The 20685-nt window shown below is 36.6% G+C and overlaps 2 protein-coding genes across 10 annotated transcripts in view; one reads left to right on the top strand and one right to left on the bottom strand.

Annotated features, from left to right (window-relative positions):
- LOC103041376 (centrosome and spindle pole-associated protein 1) overlaps window positions 1-4277 on the bottom strand; it is a 141768-nt gene extending 137491 nt beyond the window's left edge. For all 3 annotated transcript variants that reach the window (XM_049485721.1, XM_049485727.1, XM_049485731.1), the window contains exons 1-5: window positions 3512-4277; window positions 2638-2704; window positions 2447-2550; window positions 1911-1991; window positions 1060-1155 (exon numbers count right to left, since the gene is read on the bottom strand). In XM_049485721.1, coding sequence (XP_049341678.1) covers window positions 1060-1155; window positions 1911-1991; window positions 2447-2550; window positions 2638-2704; window positions 3512-3598 — 435 coding nt within the window. In that variant the 5' untranslated portion in view covers window positions 3599-4277. The remainder of the gene's footprint in view (window positions 1-1059; window positions 1156-1910; window positions 1992-2446; window positions 2551-2637; window positions 2705-3511) is intronic.
- A 1990-nt stretch (window positions 4278-6267) lies between these two features.
- The window catches only part of relch (RAB11 binding and LisH domain, coiled-coil and HEAT repeat containing), a 65582-nt gene continuing 51164 nt past the window's right edge, over window positions 6268-20685 (top strand). For 3 of the 7 annotated variants that reach the window (XM_049485759.1, XM_049485746.1, XM_049485734.1), the window contains exons 1-2: window positions 6271-6897; window positions 9022-9075. In XM_049485759.1, the coding sequence (XP_049341716.1) occupies window positions 6441-6897; window positions 9022-9075 (511 nt within the window). In that variant the 5' untranslated portion in view covers window positions 6271-6440. Of the gene's footprint in view, window positions 6898-9021; window positions 9076-20685 lie in introns of all 7 variants that reach the window. The other 4 variants (XM_049485741.1, XM_049485735.1, XM_049485767.1 and 1 more) reach the window with 3 other exon arrangements.

Genomic DNA, 20685 nt, shown 5'->3' with positions numbered 1-20685 from the left:
CCCGAAAAAAAGGAAAATAATTTTTTAATGAGAATCAATGAAAGTATACTGTCTATTATAATTACAAAATATATCACAATAAAATAAAATAGTCATATTGCCAACCCCTATTATACAATTTAAATGTTCTAGTTATGAGTGTGTTAAAGTGTTTATTTATAGTGTAAGTTTAGCGTATATCATCACTGTCCAATGAAAAACATGTATATCCAAAACAGGTTATGTAAAAAAAAAAAAAAAAAAAAACTAATTTAAAAACTTCATTTTTAATGGAAGTCAAAGTAAAATTAGTTTATTTCAGGTTAGTTTTAATTATATATATTGGCCCGTTTGTCCAAAAACAATTACACAGTTTAGGGGACAATTTGTGCGTTCAAATTATGAAGTAGACAAAAAACAAACAAAAAATGGAGATACTTGTTTTTCATTGAACTCAGTCAATATAATATTTTGCTTTTCTACTCACTTCACACTAATGTGATGTGATAAACATGATTTGATCTGATCTGACCCTTCTTGAATGCACTAAAATTCAACAAATCAGATTTTGTTTTTACATAAATAACTATTTGTATAACTATTTAATTTTGTGAACCTCTCCTCACTGCCGCCTCAGTTTTCTGATCTTTCCTGATAAAAGTGGAACCCAGTGTGGCCTTCTGCAGGTGTATGCCTTTTGCCTCAAGTTTGGATATGTTGTGCATTCAGACTATAAGATATGTCAGGAGAGACATTGCCAAACTCTGCTGAATTCTAGCCCTAATCTATCTCTATCTAAAAGTCATGTTCCAATAATCACTTGCATTTAAGCACAAATGTGTCTCTTTTGACCATGTTCTAAATGATTCAGTCATGAAAACATCGCACAATTTTCATTCTAAATTTAAATGCAAACTTGTGGGGAATAATTAAGATAACATTCGCCACCTCTAATAAATCAACCCAACATATGATAGCAATCTCTGACACACCTTCTGATAATGTCCATTTTTGTCTGCAGCTATACAACACAGACATGCCACAGGTTCTATCAGAACCATAAAATGATCTCATTCAAACCTGAGGAGTTTTTGCAGTTTTATTTATTTTTTGTGTTTCTTCTTGTCCTCGAAGAATCAGCCCATCATCCCCAATCAGGTCCACTCGTACCTTCTCCTAAAACAAGTATAAAGCAACACAAGTCACTCGTTTATCATACAGATCAACAGTCACCGAACAAAATAATAATGTCAAAACTCAACTTGTCAAGAAAGTCATGGATTATTTCTTGTACTCTGAACTTTGTCTGACTTGACTAAACATGACATTTTTTATTAATAAATGTTTGTAATTCAGCTCACTGATACAGCCAAAAGAATATCTCTATACAATCTTGAAACAAACCACATGTCAACACAAACTGTTGCTAGTGGACACCTAATCACCTACAATGTCAATGTAACAGCATATCTCAGTTTACATTATAGTTATTATAATCACTAGCCTGTCAAGCACAGTGTCCCTGTTAAGACTGTGGTTCAAATCTTGCTTTAGACTTTTTTTTTTTTTGTTAACAAATAATAATAAAAAAACTAAGTCAGTAGCTCATTAGTCTATTAATAATCTACAATCTAATAAACTGAGCTGCAAAACTCTGACCAATTAACACATATCAGGAAACTGACAATTTGGTATCACTTAAAGATTGCCTTGCATTTTTTTGTGGACATTAATGCTATGATTTGCCTTAAGATTAACAAAATGATCATATATGATTGGTCAGGACAATCACAGCTCTATAGAAATGTGCAGTGCAGTGATTGCATTCTGATGACTGAAGTGGTACTATATTGTGTTTTACAGTTCTACTATTTTTTAAATGTTCTCCAGTGCTGTAAACGTATTCATATACAAAACACACACATACACACCTTTGCAGATCTTCTGTCACTTATGGGAACAGGCCGTATTTGGGCTTGAGGGTAGAAATCTCCAGCACCCAATTCTTTCTTCTAGAACATAAAGACAACAAAAAAGCTTCAGTATGGACAAATTGCTTAAAAATTTGGAAATACTAAATATACTTCAAAGATAAGACAAAATAAAGCCACCAGGCTGCAATCACAAATTGTCCATGTTAAATAACGTAAATACAGTAATAATTTAAGTGAATTTATTGGTTTATTTTCCAAAGGGAAAAAAAAAACATTAGTGTTCTAGTGCTCCTTAACTTAAACACAAAACACTTCTCAATTAAGACTCAAAGTTATATTTTTGTCTAGAATTATTTTAAACCTAAAAATGTTTAATTAGCTAAGGCCTAAATCAAATTGGCTTGTTTAGTTTTTCACTGGAACTAGGAAGCTAATGTGGTTAACAAGAAATCAAAGTCTATTTTTTTAGAGACAAAGACTTCTTTTACGAAGGTATATATTTCTTAGCTGTTTAGCTCTTAAGCCATACATACCTCAGCAATATAGCGCCTGTAGTCGAGACGAAGTTCTTCCTTCAGCTTTTGCTTTTTCCTTGCGTACTCTTCACCCAACTGCAAACTCAGACCATAGTTATCGTCTGAAAAAACACATAATAATTACAGAACTTAAGATAGTGTCTGAACAGGTTTCTGAGCTGACATTTAAAAACAAAGGTACAACCCACCTGTATTTTTCTTCACTTGTGATGTGCCTTTGCTTTGAGGTTCAGTGTATTCCTTATCTGTGCTTGACTAGGACAAAAAATATATATATGTATCTTAAGTTAAAAGCATTAACGTACTTCTTTTACAACCACAATACAATCATTACAGGGATCTTGTTAAACAACAGCTCAAAAATATTTTAATGAACTTCTTATGAAGCTGCTAAAGTATCAAATTAGCATAATAAATAATACAATTTATTTCATTTTATTTCTTTCATTTAAAAAATGTTCTGCTAAATGAATTATTACCAACATGTTGTAAGATTTAATTAAATTAAGGTTAAGAAGATTCTATCAATGTAATAAACTGTTTCTTTGGCGGAGATTATGGCACGTTTATAACCATCTCTAAATATATATTTTTTATTGATTGGTAAGCTAACTTATTTATGATCTTTCAAACCTCAGGAACTACAGTTAAGCTTGTAGAAGTACCTTTTAGTATCTATAGTTAACGGAACGTTAATTAACTTAGTTAGCTTAGTCAGTTAGCGTTAGTTTACCTAACCTAGCTAGTTAACTAGCTAGTCAGTTAGCTATTAACATATAACTTGTTTTGGGGCTCTAGTTAGCTAGGTTAACTATCGTTGTAGGATTTTGTTTTATTCTTTGCTTTTAAAAAGACGTTAAAATTATAAAGTGAGTTGTGTGGATGAAAGCAAAGTAGTCCAGATGCTGGCAGAAGTTTTAAAAGGTTCAGAGAAGCTAAATAACTTATACCAGTAGCGGTTAAAAAGGGTACCTACAAATCTAGTGAGTAAATAGCACTGAGTAAACTAAAACTAGCTCCTTCGCCTCTATTAAATTAGTTAGTGTAGGTTAACTAACTTACCTTCATTTCCATGTAAGGCGTGTAGCCGTTGTCTGCAGCTGCTCTTGTTCTCTGGTCGATAAAGTTGACAGCTGTGCCGCCGTCCATACTTTCATAGATTTATCAGCTGAGAGTTAACCGGTCAGTAAACAGTTTAACAGGAGATATGTGGTAGAGAAAATTCCCTGTAGGAGGTTTTAGCTAACTAGTAAAGCAGACCCGGTCACGTAGCTACTGAACCAAACAGTCTGTTCAGGGCTGGAGATGAAGAAACGGGCCGAGTCCTAAACCACACTCTATTCATACTACACCTACACTACTTACTCTACTAATTAATGTAGTCGGAACAGTTCTGCTGTTCTGTTGTGAGGCGCTGATGGACATAGTGAGAAGCTAATGCGCGGTTTAGGACGCTGCCGGTAAATCAGCCGCTGTGAATTAATAACGCTAACGGTTAAAAGGCCGCGCAGCCAATCAGTTTTCCGACTAGCTAGCCAGCCTGCTAAGCCCACTAGCGTCGAGACCTAACGTTACAGGTATCCAGGCAACCGCACAACGCAGCATAGCGACGGAGAGCCTCTGTGTTTATAAAGCGACTCGCTGAACAACAGCGTAACTTAACGCCTCGTTACGTTAAAACAATCACACAAGAAACAGCCGAAATGTTTCAGATAAAGGCTCTACTCGCCGTACAGCCACATCACGACCGCCTGTTAAGTTCGGCGCCTAGTAAACATGCATTAAAGAGCAGGTTTATCCGCGCCTCCGCCATAACAAGTTTCAACAGGCTTTCATAATAAAAGACCTAGTTTAGTTAATGCCACATAGTCAGAAAATAAAAAAACTTGACACTAATCGGAACAATACGGAACCTCTAAGGTGACATCATGTTAAAAAAATGCATGGTCACGAATTATTAAGGCGTGAGAATGAGATCCAAAGACGTTGCCACTATTTTCTTCATTCTTTATTCTTCAAATTTTCAATTTACAGAAAATCAAGCGTTATCATTATTTGGCTACAATTAAATTATTTCGTTCCCACGCCTTAATTAGTCGTAGCCATGCATTATTTTTATTTTTTTTATTTTTTAAGACTCCGTAGGCGAGTATTTAAAATAAATAAGTAAGTCTTAAAATTAGTAAGTAACGTTCTGGGAACTTTTATTTTGAAAAACAAACTCAAGCCATGAAGCTTATGTTAAAAAATGACGGCAGACCGCTGGAGGGAGCCCGCGAGTGAGCCCTTAATGAACGGGGGTTAATGGAGCTAATCAGCTAAAAACACAACTTAAAAATAGTAAATCAGGATATTTCGTTAATTTCTGTAATTGAAAATTAACTTAGCTTATATTTCTATTTTTCTGCAACAAACAAGTTGTAGACAGTTAAGACGCTATCATTACTGCTACTGTGAGCTCACTGGTTGTTGAGCTGATGCCAAAGACAACCAGTAATTAACCAATAATTTTTTAAAATGTAATAAAAGCTTTAAAATTGTGTCTTTAAGTACTGAAACATTTTATGTTGTTCTGTGTTGAGAAAAGGAGTAAATTGTTCAGTATAAAATGATCAATCATTTATAAACTGTTTCTCCATATAAAACCTTTCATTTTGTACTCTCTCAGGAGCGCACTCTGGTGGTCTAACAAATCCGGAGGATATTCTTAAGAAGTTCTTCTCCTGTCTAAAGTTCTCTGATATGGTAGTTGAGTCGTCATTAATAATTCAGAAGACGTCAGAACCTCTGATCTCCAGCAACCTGTTACACACATATTTTGCTGTTTTATGTAAAATATGACCGGTAAATCACCTCTGTAAAGCACCAACTTTCATTTCTTAAACAAGAAGTCAATTTTCAAGAGGTGATTTTCAATTTTACACAAATCAATTTCAAAATGTCCTTATGTCTGTGAGAATAAAGTTTTGTGATTCTATATAACTTACATGCAGCCTATTGTCTGCACTTCGAAAGTATAATATACATATATAACTCAAAGTGCACACTAGTGTTGCACAACAAATATTGGAACACAGCCATGTTGGGAAATCCTTATTAGGTTTGACTGGGCTCGTTTCTCTCTTTTTTTTACTATTCAATAAAAAAATAACAAAAATAGTGCACGTTATCAGACGCAGAGAACAGTGCACATAGCTGTATATACATATATAAATATAAAAAAAAATATTATGGAACAACCTATTGTATTTTAAGTAGATATGAGGTCACAGAGCAGTTCAGTTTATTAGATCTGTAATCTAAAATTTAAATGGTGAATTGAAGTGTCTTTTGCAACCAGCAGATGGTGCTGTTCTTCATCTTCCCTGTCCTGTACAATAACCATTAACCAGTCATTGTCATGAACAATGAATAGAAAAAGATCAGGGCCTTTGTTAGACAAGGATTTAAAAATCACAAAACATATACGTTATATGAATCATTATTATATCATTATTATAATTATTTGTGGGACCACTTTTCACCTTAAAGCACGTTGCCCCAAACATTCACACACACAAGCCGTTGAGTAAAAAGTTTATTCAATTAAATAATTTCAGCACTTACCGATGCCTATATTTATGCCCATGTTTAAATGTTGTTTTCCTTGTAATGCATGTAATGTATATATTGTATTCTTGGTGTGTATTGTATAGTAATTGTTTATTTAGAAAAAGACAGTAATTAGATAAAAAATAGAGTACTACATAGAGTAGTCTAGATAGGGTGTAGGGAGGAAGTAAACGAGCGAGAGATTTGGAACAGGTCCAGGTTTGGGTCACGTCCGGTGCAGACAGACGCCCAGTGCTGAGCTGAGTTGCTGCTGCTGAAATGACATTCGGGCCGGAGTAGCCGAGCAGCCTTACCGACTGCTGCCATTGATTAGAAAACTGATATTTATATCCAGCAGCGAGGCTGAATCCCCGGCCGGCAACCGACTGAAACAATCACAATGGCGTCGGGCAGCGTCAACCCGTTTAACGTCAGCGACTCGGAGGAGGAAGCGGAGCCGCAGAGGAGCGACGAGCGCAGCCCCGGCGCCGAGGCTCCAGCAGGCCGGAGCCCAGGCCCCTTCTCCCCGCAGGCGGATCAGGAGCCCGGCGCGCTGCCCTTCCCCAACAGCCGGATCAGCCCCAGCGCGGACAGCGCCCAGGGCCTGTCCGTGGTCGGGGTGGCAGGGCTGGGGGGCGGCGGAGCGGAGCCCCGGGTGTCTGTGGACGCCATCGCGGCTCAGTTACTCCGGGACCAGTACATCCTCACCGCCCTGGAGCTGCACACCGAGCTCCTGGAGGCTGGACGGGAGCTGCCCAGGCTGAGGGATTACTTCTCCAACCCCGGCAACTTCGAGCGGCAGAGCGGCACTCCGCCCGCCGGGAAAGAGCCCGGACTCGGTCCTGGAGGAGCCCTGAGTGAGTAGCGTTAAACTATTACCTGCCTGCCACCCAGCCCTCAAACAGAGAGAGATAACGATAGGGCCAGGTTACCTACTAACCTGGGCTAGTGGACAATGAAACAGCCCAACACACACACTGACAGCTAACCTAGCTAACCCAGCTAACCCAGCTAACCCCCTGCACACTGATATAACCAGCTGCAGCTTCACGTGCAGAATGAACAGGAGGATCCTGGGTCATCTGTCTGATAATATCTGACAGTGAAGGATCTGGCCTGTCAGATCTGGCCTGTCTGGGTTTGTAGCTTAACGATACCCAGGTTTATTCAGGTTTAACAAGATTTAAAAAAAAAAAAAAAAAAAGTGCAAAATAAGTAAATAGAAAATATATTAAATTACACCACATATAAAATCTTGACTAAAATCATGACTATATCTGGGCGATATTGTAATAGAAATAATAATATTCTCATTATTAGTCACATATAATTGATTACATCAATGCGCTTTTTAGTTCTTACATAACAGCTTATTTTCCATTTGTTTTGTAAGTGTTAACAGACAGCACACATTTTAAAGTGATTTTTTCCCATGTTTTCCCCCCAATTAACACAACCAATTACACAACCCACTCATTAGGACTCCCCCTATCTCTAGTGATGTCCCAACACCAGGAGGGTGAAAACTAGCACATGCTTCCTCTAATACATATGAAGTCAGCCACTGCAGCATTGCAGAGTAGCATCACAATGCGCTTAGAGGAAAGCGCAGCGACTTGGTTCTGATACATCAGCTCACAGACGTCCTGTGCTGATCGACATCACCCTAGAAGTGATGAGGGGAGAGAGCGTCATCTACCCACCCAGAGAGAGCAAGGCCAATTGTGCTCTCTCAGGTCTCTGGTAGCCAATGGCAAGCTATAAAGCTATATATAGCTTTCTGGACCACTCAGAGCCCTATAGATGCAGATTTTATAATAAATATGGAGCTAACATAACCTCCTAGTGTTTCAGTTTAGGAAAAATGTAAAATATGAAAATCACTGTCACAATATAGTTCTGTACAGGTTGCTGACAGCTTATATATGTGAAGATGTACAATCTATATTATCCTATTTTTGAAATCGCGTTCAAACAATAATTCAGGTAGTCAAATTAATTAGATTAACCTTCCAGATTTAGTCCTCACTACTGTATTGTGGAAGCTCTGGTGGATGTGACACTTGTGCAGCCAACTGTTTGAATGAACAGTTCAGTTAACCACCAGTGATCACAAGAACAGAAACTGAAAGTAGATTAAGGGTTGGGGTTTTAAGAGTTTATAGACTTTGGCCCTGTTTGGACAGGATTTAATGTACATTAGGGTAGAGCTGGGCAATATATCAAATCTGTATCACATCATGATATATTTTCATTGCATATCAACAAAATGCTTTTTTAAGAAAATCGAGGATATTGTCAGTGCAGTCACCCATTTAATTACAGAAAGTGTAAAAAAATATGTTTACTAACATGATGTGCTGCAAAAATGTTGTAATCACAGTAAGTATTTGAATCGCATTATCTAACACTTGTTACGCTTTTTTTTGGTGGCAAATAATTGATTGCAGATTTTAATCATTACAAACAAATAATCAGTATAAATAACAGTACCAAACCCTTTTACATGACAAAAATATCACCAAAATAAATAATTTCAGAATCACAGAATCAAAAAGATTTTTAAATTAAGTTGGTTGTAAGACCTTTGCCTTGGCTTACATATTCAACTGTATGGTGAAAAGGTAAGGTGGGGTTCTGAGCTCCCTCGTCCTGTGGTGATTTTTATTATTATCCGGATATGAGTGAGACACAAAAGAGATCTGTAAAAAGGAACAATATAACAGACATCCCCTTTATAATCTAATTTGATTCCATAATAATGGTGTGTGTAAAATATGTATAACTCACACATAAATACATTAAATGAACACTTTTGCACAACATTAACTAAATTATTGACCTCTACTGCAATCACAAATATTTATTTAAAGTAAATCTAACCTGCAGGTATGGTTTAGGTTATGTTTGTTTGGGTGTGTAATGTGTATGATTTTTGGCAGTTGTTGATGGTCATTGTGGAGTTTCCCTATTGATCCCAGCTGTGCAGGTACAGGATAAAAAGAGAAGACTAACCGACGCTGTTCATTTGATGGGTATGTAACAGTGTGCAGTGAAAGAGTGTGAAGGGATCAAATCAGGGTTTTATTTTTGGCTGTTGTTTCTTTCCTGTAAGGTCCAAAGCCGGAGTTGTACCACCATGAACTGGCTTTTATTTGTATAGAAAGATCAACCGTTTTGATATGATAACAGTACTAAAACCTTGTCCTGGATATGGATACTTTTTTCTTCTTCTTTTAAATTACAAGCCTAAAATGGTTGTGCTTTAAATCAGAAATGAATAAGAATTGCAGACACATTAGGAAGCTTTGCATTAATATTATAATATACTAATAATAATTACAGTAGTTAATACAGACTATTTACGCTCTAGATCTTGAAATAAAGCCGATGTTGATAAGACTGATAATACTGAAGCAATTATTTTGGTACAATTAACATAATGAATGTTATTCTGCTGTAATGCTAATAGTACCAAAGATATACCCATAAAAATACGTTGTGACACTATTACATATTACCATATTATATATATATATATATATATATATATATATATATATATATATATATATATATATATATATATATTACACAATCTTAATATATTCCATCTCTCTTTCAGAGCACAACAGAGAACCTTGTGTAATATTTACATCCCTAGTCCATATATGGAATTATGTAGAATTTGGTAGAATACTGTAAAAGCAAAATGTTTTTAAGCAAATATAAAGTAAACTTGTGTCATATTTCTATACACTTATGTATCTAGATTTATGTATCCCTTTGATGCTTATTGTTCACACCATTGCCCACACAGATGTGCAAATGCCCACACACAGACACAGCTTTTCTAATCCCTGTAGCACAGTGCTACCAATAAAATATAACTCTCTGAAGCAGTTACCAAATTAACCTCTTGGTACCATGTCAAATGCCAAGCGTGGTCTACTAGATCAATAAAGCTCTTGTCACTAAATACAATCAAATTCTCACAGCAGTACTCCAAAATCTAGATCTAGTAGAAAGCATTTACCTGGACGGTAAAGGAAACAATTAATGAACAGGTCTGTCTCTTCATGTTTAGTTTCCATGTTACTTATTCACTCAACCAGGCAATGATATGACTTGTCTGTAGGTCAGGGATCACCATCTCTGTTCTTGAGAAGAATTAGCTTCCTGTAGACTTTTGCTTTAACCCTAACTGACCTCACATGATCCTCTAATCACTTCTTTCGAAGTCTGTGATTAGCTGAACGAAGTGTTAGATTCAGGTAGGATTTGAAACATAGGGAAGGTAGCTCTTTCTTCATTTGCATGTTTTGAAAGTGGCTAAATGTGGATGTAAATCCAGTTCCTGGTGTACTCTGGCTTTTAGACCTTACAGTGTTTCTGAAAGCGTGTCCATGTGTGCTTCCTATTGTTTACCTTTCACAGCATGACGTTTCATATTTACCCGCCTCCCACTACTGTTGCAGTGCCAAGGTTATGCATGAGGTTGAAGTGTTGATCCAAACAAGAGTCCAGTTTGTGTGTAACCCAATGATCCGGCAGCGTTCTTCTTGATCTCACATGCTAGGAGAACACAGGTTCTGTGGGTTCTGTGTCTCTTCCTGTAGCTGTCATATTCAGTATTTGTATGTAAGGGATGTGGTGATTGGTGCTACCTGGGCATAGTGGTTCTGATTCAATTAAAAGCTGTGATTATTTGAGGGAAATAATAATCATAATACTAATCAATCTTACTGTAATATAATGCTATTACACCGATTCCTCTGTGTGGTAGTAAATGAGGCTGGTGATCTGTGTCTATTGTCTCTGTGTTGATGGAACTTTGTGGGTGTTAAGGGACCTCAGCAGATGTGTGATTATGTGCTAGCTTTGTATCCCAGATGTCTCTCTGTGTATGTTGGCAAAAAGGGTGTTTAAAAGGAATACTTGAGTGTTTTTCCAATCTGATATCTGTCTTCTGTAGCTGTAATACACAGTCAGTTAAAATACACACTTTAATACATCTCCTAGCCAGAACAGAACCCACATAGATTTGATTTAATGTTTTCTGACATTACCTACATTAAATACATGCAAAGAATTTGGCAAAATGGCATGATTTTTTAAATCAGGCACTTTGAAGATATTAATCACCTAAATTTGCAAATGGCTTTGGATAAAATATTTGTACAATAATGATGTTAAATGTATCTACAAAGTAATGTAAAACTTTACTTTAATTAGAATAAATTAAATAATAATTAAAGTGATTGATTAATGAAAATAGGGTTGTGATTAAGCCTGTAAAAAAGAGACCATTTAAAGAAATAATTTTCTTTGATTTTACCAAATTAAAAACCTCTGGAATTTAACCAAGAGGAAGATGGATGATCACAAGCCATCAAACCAATCTGAACTGCTTGAATTGTTGCACCAGGAGTGACATAAAATTATCCAAAAGCAGTGTGTAGTCTGGGGGAGAACCAAATATTGATTTCTGAACTCTTAAAACTTTAGAATATGAACTTGTTTTCTTTGCATTATTTGAGGTCTAAAAGCTCTGCATTTTTTTTGTTATTTCAGCCATTTCTCATTTGCTGTAAATAAATGCTCTAAATGAGAATATTTTAATTTGGAGTTTGGGAGAAATGTTGTCTGTAGTTCATTGAATAAAACAAATGTTCATATTACTCAAACATATACCTATAAATAGCAAAACCGGAAGAACTGATTCAGAAACTGAAGTGGTCTCTTAATTTTTTCTAGAGCTGTATATAGACAGTAATAGAGGTATGCAGGTGTTTAACCATTAGCTAGTGCTTTAAACACAAGTAACACAGAAAACAGATTGGTTGACATTACACTTGCACTTACTCACATGCTTTAATTGTTATTGAGAATCCTATTGGGAAAATAAAACAAAACCTCAGGGGAGTTAAGGCCAAAAAGAGTAAAAATGGCAGCAATTTTATTGATCTGTTATGTTCAAACAGGTTAAACAGTTTAGTATGAATCTTGGTGGTGACCAGGAAGTGACAGAAGTGGCAGACATAGAGGTTGAAATGTTTCCTGTTGTAATTCATTCAGTTTCAATTTCTTTGGTCTTTTTGTCATTTTACTACCTGGTGTTTAACAGTTGTATTTTAAAGTGTTTTAAAATAAATGGGACCTGAAAGATCGGGGATGTCCGTAAGGGTGGATTATAAAATATTAAATGCACTTAGGGATGCGCTATTAATCAAAATCAATCAAAGCTGACATACAGAATGTGTAGCCAACTCTAATGTTGCCAATAACAATAATTGTGTTGTGTTTTAGAAATTCCTTTAAAGAATTACCATAATGTATGTAGTCATGTGACCCCACAGCATCCAGTCTGTTACACTGAAGCAACACTAAAGGTAAACCAAACACTGAGCCAACTGAGCAGCTCGAGCATCTTATACCAAAGAAAAAGAAACAATGTTTGTTGACCATTTATGTAAGCATATATTAAATGTTGTTGAGGCAAAATGTTTAGTTTATTGTGACATTGATTTTAGATCACAATGCACAGCTATTATTAGATTAGATAATTATTATTTTAGTCCACAATGTATCATAATGTAAATTGCTACTAAAAAAATATCTCACTTATAAAGGTTAACAGCATTATTTATAGAAACAAAGTTTGGAACAGACGGGGCACTGTAAAAATTGATCTACTCATATAAAGCAGATTCTTACTTTTATTTAAAAATCTTATCTTTACATTTTTGTGCATTTTTCACTTTTTGACTTAATTTGAATCTGGCAGTTATTGTATAAGTCAAACATTTGTAATAAATGGACCAATAGAAATGCCAAAACTACTTCAAATATTTTTACATTGACTTCTATTAAATGTTACATTAACAAAGTAGCCTGGATAAAAAAGTGTTTTTTTTTTTTTGTTAAACCTTGCAGATAATATTAATGGACACTTTCAAGGAAAAAAAAAATATATATATATATATTAAAAAAAGGCAACACTAGCCTATTAACCCATTACCCTAATTCCTGTTGTTGCGACTTGCAGTAGAAAAAATTGTGTAGTCTTCTAGCCCTGGATATAGTGATAATTTCCTCTGATTATAAACTCTGCCGAACCTCGTCTGGGCCTGGAACAGAACGTGACTTCATCAGTGCCTCGGATCCTGTGGTCATTAATAACGTTGTCGGTTCTCTGGGAGAAGGTGACGTTATGCAGATGAGACTTGTACTCCTATCCGCTAATGTTAGCCAGCCACGCTCTCGACCATAACCTGTAATTAGCCCTCTTGCTCCAGGCGGTATTGGACACTGCACTGTGGTTGTATTGCAGTTAGAAAGGCCTTGGTGACTGGTTTGTTTGTTGTTCTAATTGCTGCCGTCTGTGCTCTGTGCTCTGACCAGGTACGGGGGATGATGGGGGCTGTCTGCTTTTTTTTTTTATTAGTGATGCAGTTTCAGCTCCCCAGAGGCTGGCAGCCTGCTGAAACTGAGCAGATGGCTGAGCCACACGTCTATTGTGTGAAATCTTTAAAGCAAGACACAGGAGAAAATTTCTCTAAAATCTCTCTCTGGTCTCATTACACTTCTGATTGATTACGACTGTTTAGGAAAGTCCACAGTATTAAATAATTTTTAAAAGGGTTTCTTAAAAACCTTTAAAGAAGAGATGGTTATTTATAGAAGCACAACTGTTCAAAAAACATTTGAAAGATTAAAAAAAAAAAAAAAAAAAAAAACACCTTTAAGCTTGGTTTTGTATGGTTCTAGTAAGGGTTCCATTATTGACATGAGTCAAAGACCTTTTCTGTTCAATACTTTATAGAATTCTGTTTGCTTAGAGTTCCCAAGTCCCAAGAAGTGTGATGGGCAATAACACTGTTGAATATGCAAATATCTGTGTGCGTCGTGATACATTAGTTTGAGCTCCTTGATGGTTTTGGCACTTGTCTATGCTAAGTAGTAGTTTGTGTATTTACTGTGGACCTTTACCTCGCTCTGCCTCCAGCCTTATGTCACGGTATGTTCTTTTTTCGACTATATATATCGCAATATTAAATACTGCATTGCCCATGACGTCACCAGCCCCGCCCCCAAACCCATGCGCTGTCCAAAGGAAAACAGCAAAACAACATGAATCAGTTCTTTATTCAGCCATTTAAATGGCTTCTTAATAGGTAAATAATAGCGTTTTTCTGGGATTAAAAGCATGAATTCAGCTGTAACTGGAAACATCTGCGCAAAACTCTGTTGGACTGAGGTGCACAGCTTTCAACACGTGTATTTACATCACACGTCTTGCGATGAGACTACAGTGCAGGCAGTTTAGTGCAGTCGTCCTTAACACAACATAATGTAGGATTCTTACTTAACAAATAATCTTTAAAATCTAGAGATGTCCCCGATTTGATCATGTGATTGGATCACGTGATTTTTAAAAGATCAGAATCACTAATTCATCAAAAATGTAACATAATGTTGTACATACGTCAATGCTGTAAATTTGCACAGTTACACAGAGTAACACAGTTCAAATGAGCTAACTAAAGTTATTAAGTGTATATTTTTGTAATATCCTCTAACATTACTGTACAAGCAAGGCCATGTACTTCTTTTACAGTTCAAATTTTATTTCTCTCAGATTATAAAATCCCTGTTTACCATGGGTGGAAACTCAAGGCATGTTTTTGCTGCTGTAAATTGCACTCTCCATCTGTGAGAGGAAGCCCAGGAGCAAAAAATACCAGTTCTCACACAATACTGCTTTAAATAGTAGTTCAATAAATACATCATCAGATATTAGCTTAAAATATCCAAAACATTTAAACATCTGTCTGATTCTAATATGAATACATGGTCATTATGCATCTCTAGTTTAATTTAGTTAAATACAATAAATAATACAGAAAAAGATGACGCAATCCTACACTTAATATTTGGGATTACACATAGGGCCCAACCCCTTCCCTTCACCCATACTCACCTATACTCACCCATACTTCAAACAAACACTACATCTCAAGCTGTTCAGTGTTTTATTGAATTAAGCCCAGGACTCTAATAGAAGCCTCCCAGACCCACTACAGACCTCACTGTTGAGCCTTCCAGAGATGACCTGTGACAAAAATGTAATTATGGCAAGCCCTGTAAAAACAAAAAAAGTTTATCTTCATGTCTGTCACAATTTTTTTTGTTCATACAATATATTATCCCACAAATCACTGTAGTCAACTATGTAATTGTCATAATATAATATCATAATAATGCACCCCATTTACCCCTTTCAAAAATTGAGATATAAATATCCTAAAAAAAATGCTTTTAAACAAAGTCCTCATTATTGTGAAAATTTGGAGGTCATGTTTATTTATTGTACAGGCCCTTTTCATTTTATAATACATTGTTTTTTAATAAAACAGACCGAATGGTGACTTCTTATTAACACAGTTGTCCAAATGGCCAAAACCTGAGTGCATGTATTAATGAGGTGAGTAAATACATGTGACAACAACAACAACAAAACGGATTAAGTGTTACAGACGTCTCCATTGCTCTAAAACATGACTGAAGGCAGCAGGTAGAAGTGAAGATAAAGTATCGGAATACCTTTATCTACTTAAATAGAAAAAAAAACCCTGTCAGTTATATTGGTGTAAAATCCTGTAATATTACATTTCTCAGCTTATTAAATCCATAATTACAAATGTACATCTATTGTATGGTAGGACAATAAGGAAATTATTGTGACAGGCCTGTTTCACTTTAAAATACTTTATTATAAATTAGAACACACTGAATGGTGACTTTTGAATGACATGCGTGTCCAAATGTCCAAAGCCTGAGTGCATACTTTAATGAGGTGAGTTAATGTGACGACAACAAAAAAATTGAGGTGTCTCAATTGCTCCAAAACATGCAGGTAGAAGTGGTCATAAACAGTCATGATACTTTTATCTAATTTAGATTTTGCAGACATGACACACAGAGTGAGATTAATGTGCAACATTTCAGTTATTTGCCTGAATTTAATTCACTAGCAGAATGGAAACCTGACCAATAATTGTTGTATTCAGTGGATGTAGTTGAATCTGAACTTGTGTATAATGCTGTTTTTACACTGCCAACACTGGAAGATTCTCCTGCGAGCGATGTCAGAGGTGTTGGAGCTGTGAAATGTGTTAAAAAGCTCCAGTATTTTTGGAAGCTGTCGAGGATTCAGTGCTGCACTGAAGCGACCGTATGCTGCATAATGCATGGCCTAATTGGATCCTGTGTGAGGAGCAGCTGCCTGGTCGTCATCAAAACCTTCCTGTCACTCCCCATCCATCCAGCACGTCCTTTTGTTTTCCAGCTGAATCTCGCTGTGCTGTATAGGACACACAGTCGGGCACAGGCCTGCCACGGCCTTCTGAAGTTGGCTAATGAGACTGTCTCTTGGCTAAGGTCCACCTGTGGCTAGGAAGAGATTTGCATTGTGGGTGGTGTTGTCTTTAGTCACGATCGTGTAGCTTATCCCAAATTGAGTCATTCATACATGACTTCCGTTTCACAATGCAGCTACAATACTATTGAAGTAATGAAGACTTATAGCCTAATATTTAGCAACCTGTGTAGAGTTGTTTAACAATCTCTAATAGACTTGTTTATGCCTTCCCTTAAACTTGTTAGGCCATACAGGTTGATATTTACCGGTTTCAGTGCTTCACTGCTTAAAACCAGTTTAACCTGCTGTTCAGTAGTGTGGTATGGAATATAGATCTTCATTCAGTTTTTGCAAGTCAGTGCCAATAGGTGCCTTAAAGGCTTAAAACTGATTTCATTTGCCCATGATGACCCAATCTGTGAGTGTGAGGGCCTTAGCTGCGTGTTTGAATTTAAGGTGGGCCTACATAACAAAGTGATAGAGATTGCCAAAAATATATATATATTTGTCTGTCAGTAAGTAGCCTGTAAAAGTGGTTTGTGAAAGCTTTTAAAGACAGCAGATTCTCTGCTTTATAAACATTTTGGTTGTAACTAAACTGTTCTATGAAGGAATGAGGTACAACATATACTACGTAAATACAATATCACATACAGTATGTTGGGGTCTCTTTCTTTAAAGTTTGATTATTTTTAGTTGTCTGTTTATTGTGAATGTTTACACAATGTAACCTGTGGGATGGAGTTTTTAAATTGTGTAACATTTTTATTAGTGCTGCTCATTTTATCAGTAATAATGGATAAGAATTCATAGCTACTGTACCATTACTACATTCTTAGAATTAAGCATTCAGGAGCGTTTTATAAAAGTGTGGGTTATTTAGTGTAAAGTGGTTCTATGCAGTTAAATTAGTTAATTTAGAATTTTGTCACATAAATAATAACAAGCATGTAAAATTGGTATATTTGTGAGAAATTATATTTGTGAAATTATGTGAGATTAGTTGTACTATATGGATGTATGTTTATTACCCCGGTGTGATCATGTAATGTCAGGCTCACATCAGCCAATCGGATGAGACTTTTGGGAAATAACAGCAGCGTTTTCAAGCAAGTTACACATTTATTACTGCATGTGGAATCGTTGCGTTGGATGTCAAAATGGACTAACGGTGGATGAACTGAGTGCTTATTGAGTTACTTGCTTAAAACTTACTTTCCTCACTGCATGTTCTCTCTCTCTCTCTCTCTCTGTATCTCTCATTCTTTTGCTCATGCCATCTTCGGTGCTGTGGATCTGGAGCTGAATATATACAGTATAAATCTTGAAGTTGATAAAATTGTCCCGAAAAAAGGGAAGCAATGTGTTCTAAGCACATAGTATCGGGCATATAATCGCTACAAGTATCAGTATTCATGCATTTCTGATCATGGAACTACATCCTTAACAAAAGGGGCATGCAAAAGTTCCAAAAGTTGCAAGAGTTCCATGGTCAATATTTCTGATACTTTGATTAACTAAGTAACTAAATTATGGCTAGATTTCTAAAAGGCATTAAGGATCTTGATATTTTCTTAATTCCCCTCTTTTTTATTAATGTTTGTAAACTTTTTTTTTGTAATTTTTTTAAGTTCTTGTTTGGGAGAGGTTTGCCCATTGTTCCTTATGAAAGACTTTGTGGTCTGTCCTGTGTGCACTGCTTTTTAAAGAGTATTTTAATGGTGTTTAGATTGGGGAAATATGATGCTGAATGTCTGATGCTGAATTGCTGGAAGGCTACAGAAAACGATTTCTTTTTAATGGCTTTGTTTACTATAAGGACATATTTGTGCAGGTGTTTCTGCACAGAAGAATAGTGCACCACCACTCCTGGTGTCTATGTCTGCAGATTGTTAGGAGTCATTGAGTAGTCGTGAGTAGTTTTGAGTGGTCAGTAACTTAATCTAGATAAGGGCAAAGATAAATTGTAATAAAAAAGTGTACGTTCTAAAATTTCTGTAGTTCCTAAACTTTTGCTTGGTTCTTTTTTCTTTTTTCACTCTAAAGTTGTACAAAGCATGCCCAACATGTAGACCCAGGATTTTTGCATGCTTAAATGTTTCCTGAAACTACAAGGAAAATCTATTAGAACTGAAAGGATCACCCAGCCATACACTGTACCACCCTCTGTTCTTTCAATAGAGTCAGTAGAACAGCTAGGTAGAACTCCCAGTAGCCAAATTCAGGCAGGACGTGTCCGATTATGTGTGTTCATGGCTTGCTGCTTCCGCTTTGGGAGCAATTTTATTTTGACTTTAAGATGATTTCACATTCTTCTTCAGCAGTCAGAGGAACCCAGAGGAATATTCTGGCATGTTTTAGCTGCCAGCCAAAGAGAAACTGTACATCTAGGAATTCTATTGGGTAAACTAAGCCATTGGTCAGTAGGCCTGTATAATATGTAACATCCTGGCACTCCAAAGGTGGTTAAACCAGCAAAGGCATGTCTTTACAAATGCTCTGCCTTTCTGCCTTTACGGTGCTTGCTTTGCTAAAAATAGAGGTGCAAATGAGTAGCTGAATAACTATTTTCAGACAAAACATTTAAATGACTTTGGAAGATTAGTGGATATTAGCAGTGGGCGGTAGTGTGTATTGTGTGTATGCACACAGTGAAGCCCTGTTAGAAAGGTGAGATTCATTTTCATATTTAGGGAATTAATAAATATCCCCCCCCCCCCCCCCCCCGTAGAGCTGCTTCAGCATGCCACACCATGATGCTGAAAGATTAAAAACCTGTAAATGTTGTGATAAAACCTTGTGAGCTAGTTTGCAGAACAAAGCTTGGTTCCAGATTTTTTTCCTTAAGGCACTGAACCGAATATTTAATACTTATGTAAGTTTGACATTCATCATGTGAAGCATGATGGTGGTAGCATGATGGTTTGGTGATGCTTTACTACCCCAGGACCTGTGTGTCCTGCTACCTTTGAGGGTACCATGAATTGAGAGTTCTTCCAGATAATGTGACGGTAATGTGGTAGCAGAACCTAAAATGCACATTAGATACTCTGAGGCTCAGTAATTTTACAGAGATTAAGCTAGTTTTCAAGGAAAAGCAGGCCAAAAATTCTTCATGGTGTGGTGAGACCCTAATAAAAGACAAGACTCATTTGGCTGCAGTTGTAGTTGCTAAAGGGGTATAATCATCTATTGATAGAAAGAAGCCAGTATTTTTCCCTAATGGGTGATTGGGTGTTAAATATATTTTCTTAATAAATTTAGTAAAAATGTGTCATATTGCACTGTTACGTTTAGTTTAGTTTAAGAAGTGATGTCATTCAGGGATTGCAGTCTACAGTGGGGGGAAAAAAGGATTTAGTCAGTCACCAATTGTGCAAGTTCTCCCACTTAAAAAGATGAGAGATGTAATTGACATCATAGGTAGACCTTAACTATGAGTGCCAAAATGAGGGGAAAAAAAAACAAAAAATCACATTGTCTGATTTTTAAAGAATTTATTTGCAAAAAATGGTGGAAAATAAGTATTTGGTCACCTACAAACAAGACTTCTGGCTGTCACAGACATGTTACCTCTTCTTTAAGAGGCTCCTCTGTCCTCCACTCATTACCTGTATTAATGGCACCTGTTTGACCTCGTTATCTGTATAAAAGCTCCACTATGGTGAAGACCAAAGAGCTTTCGAAGGACACCAGAAACAAAATTGTAGACCTGTACCAGGCTGGGAAGACTGAATCTGCAATAGGCAGCAGCTTGGTGTGAAAAAATCTACTGTGGGAGCAATAATCAGGAAATGGAAGACCTACAAGACCACTGCTAATCTCCCTCGATCAGGGGCTCCCCGCAAGATCTTAGCCCGTGGGGTCAAAATTATCACAAGGACGGTGAGTAAAAATCCCAGGACCACACTGGGGAACCGAGTGAATGACCTGCAGAAATCTGGGACCAACGTTACAAAGGCTACTATCAGTAACACACTACGCCGCCAGAGACTCAGATCTTGCAGTGCCAGATGTGTCCCCCTGCTTAAGCCAGTACATATCCGGGCTGAAGTTTAATAGAAAGCATTTGGATGTTCTGGAAGAGTTTTTGGAGAATGTCATATGGTTAGATGAAAACAAAGTAGAACTGTTCTGTACAAACACAACTCGTCGTGTTTGGAGAAGAGTGAATGCTGAGTTGGATCCAATAAATACCATACCAACTGTGAAGCATGGGGGT

The sequence above is a fragment of the Astyanax mexicanus genome, chromosome 1, assembly GCF_023375975.1.
Source record: "Astyanax mexicanus isolate ESR-SI-001 chromosome 1, AstMex3_surface, whole genome shotgun sequence".
Taxonomy (NCBI): Eukaryota; Metazoa; Chordata; class Actinopteri; order Characiformes; family Acestrorhamphidae; genus Astyanax; species Astyanax mexicanus.
Note: the sequence above shows the minus strand (reverse complement) of the source record. Positions and strands in the feature narration are given on the sequence as shown.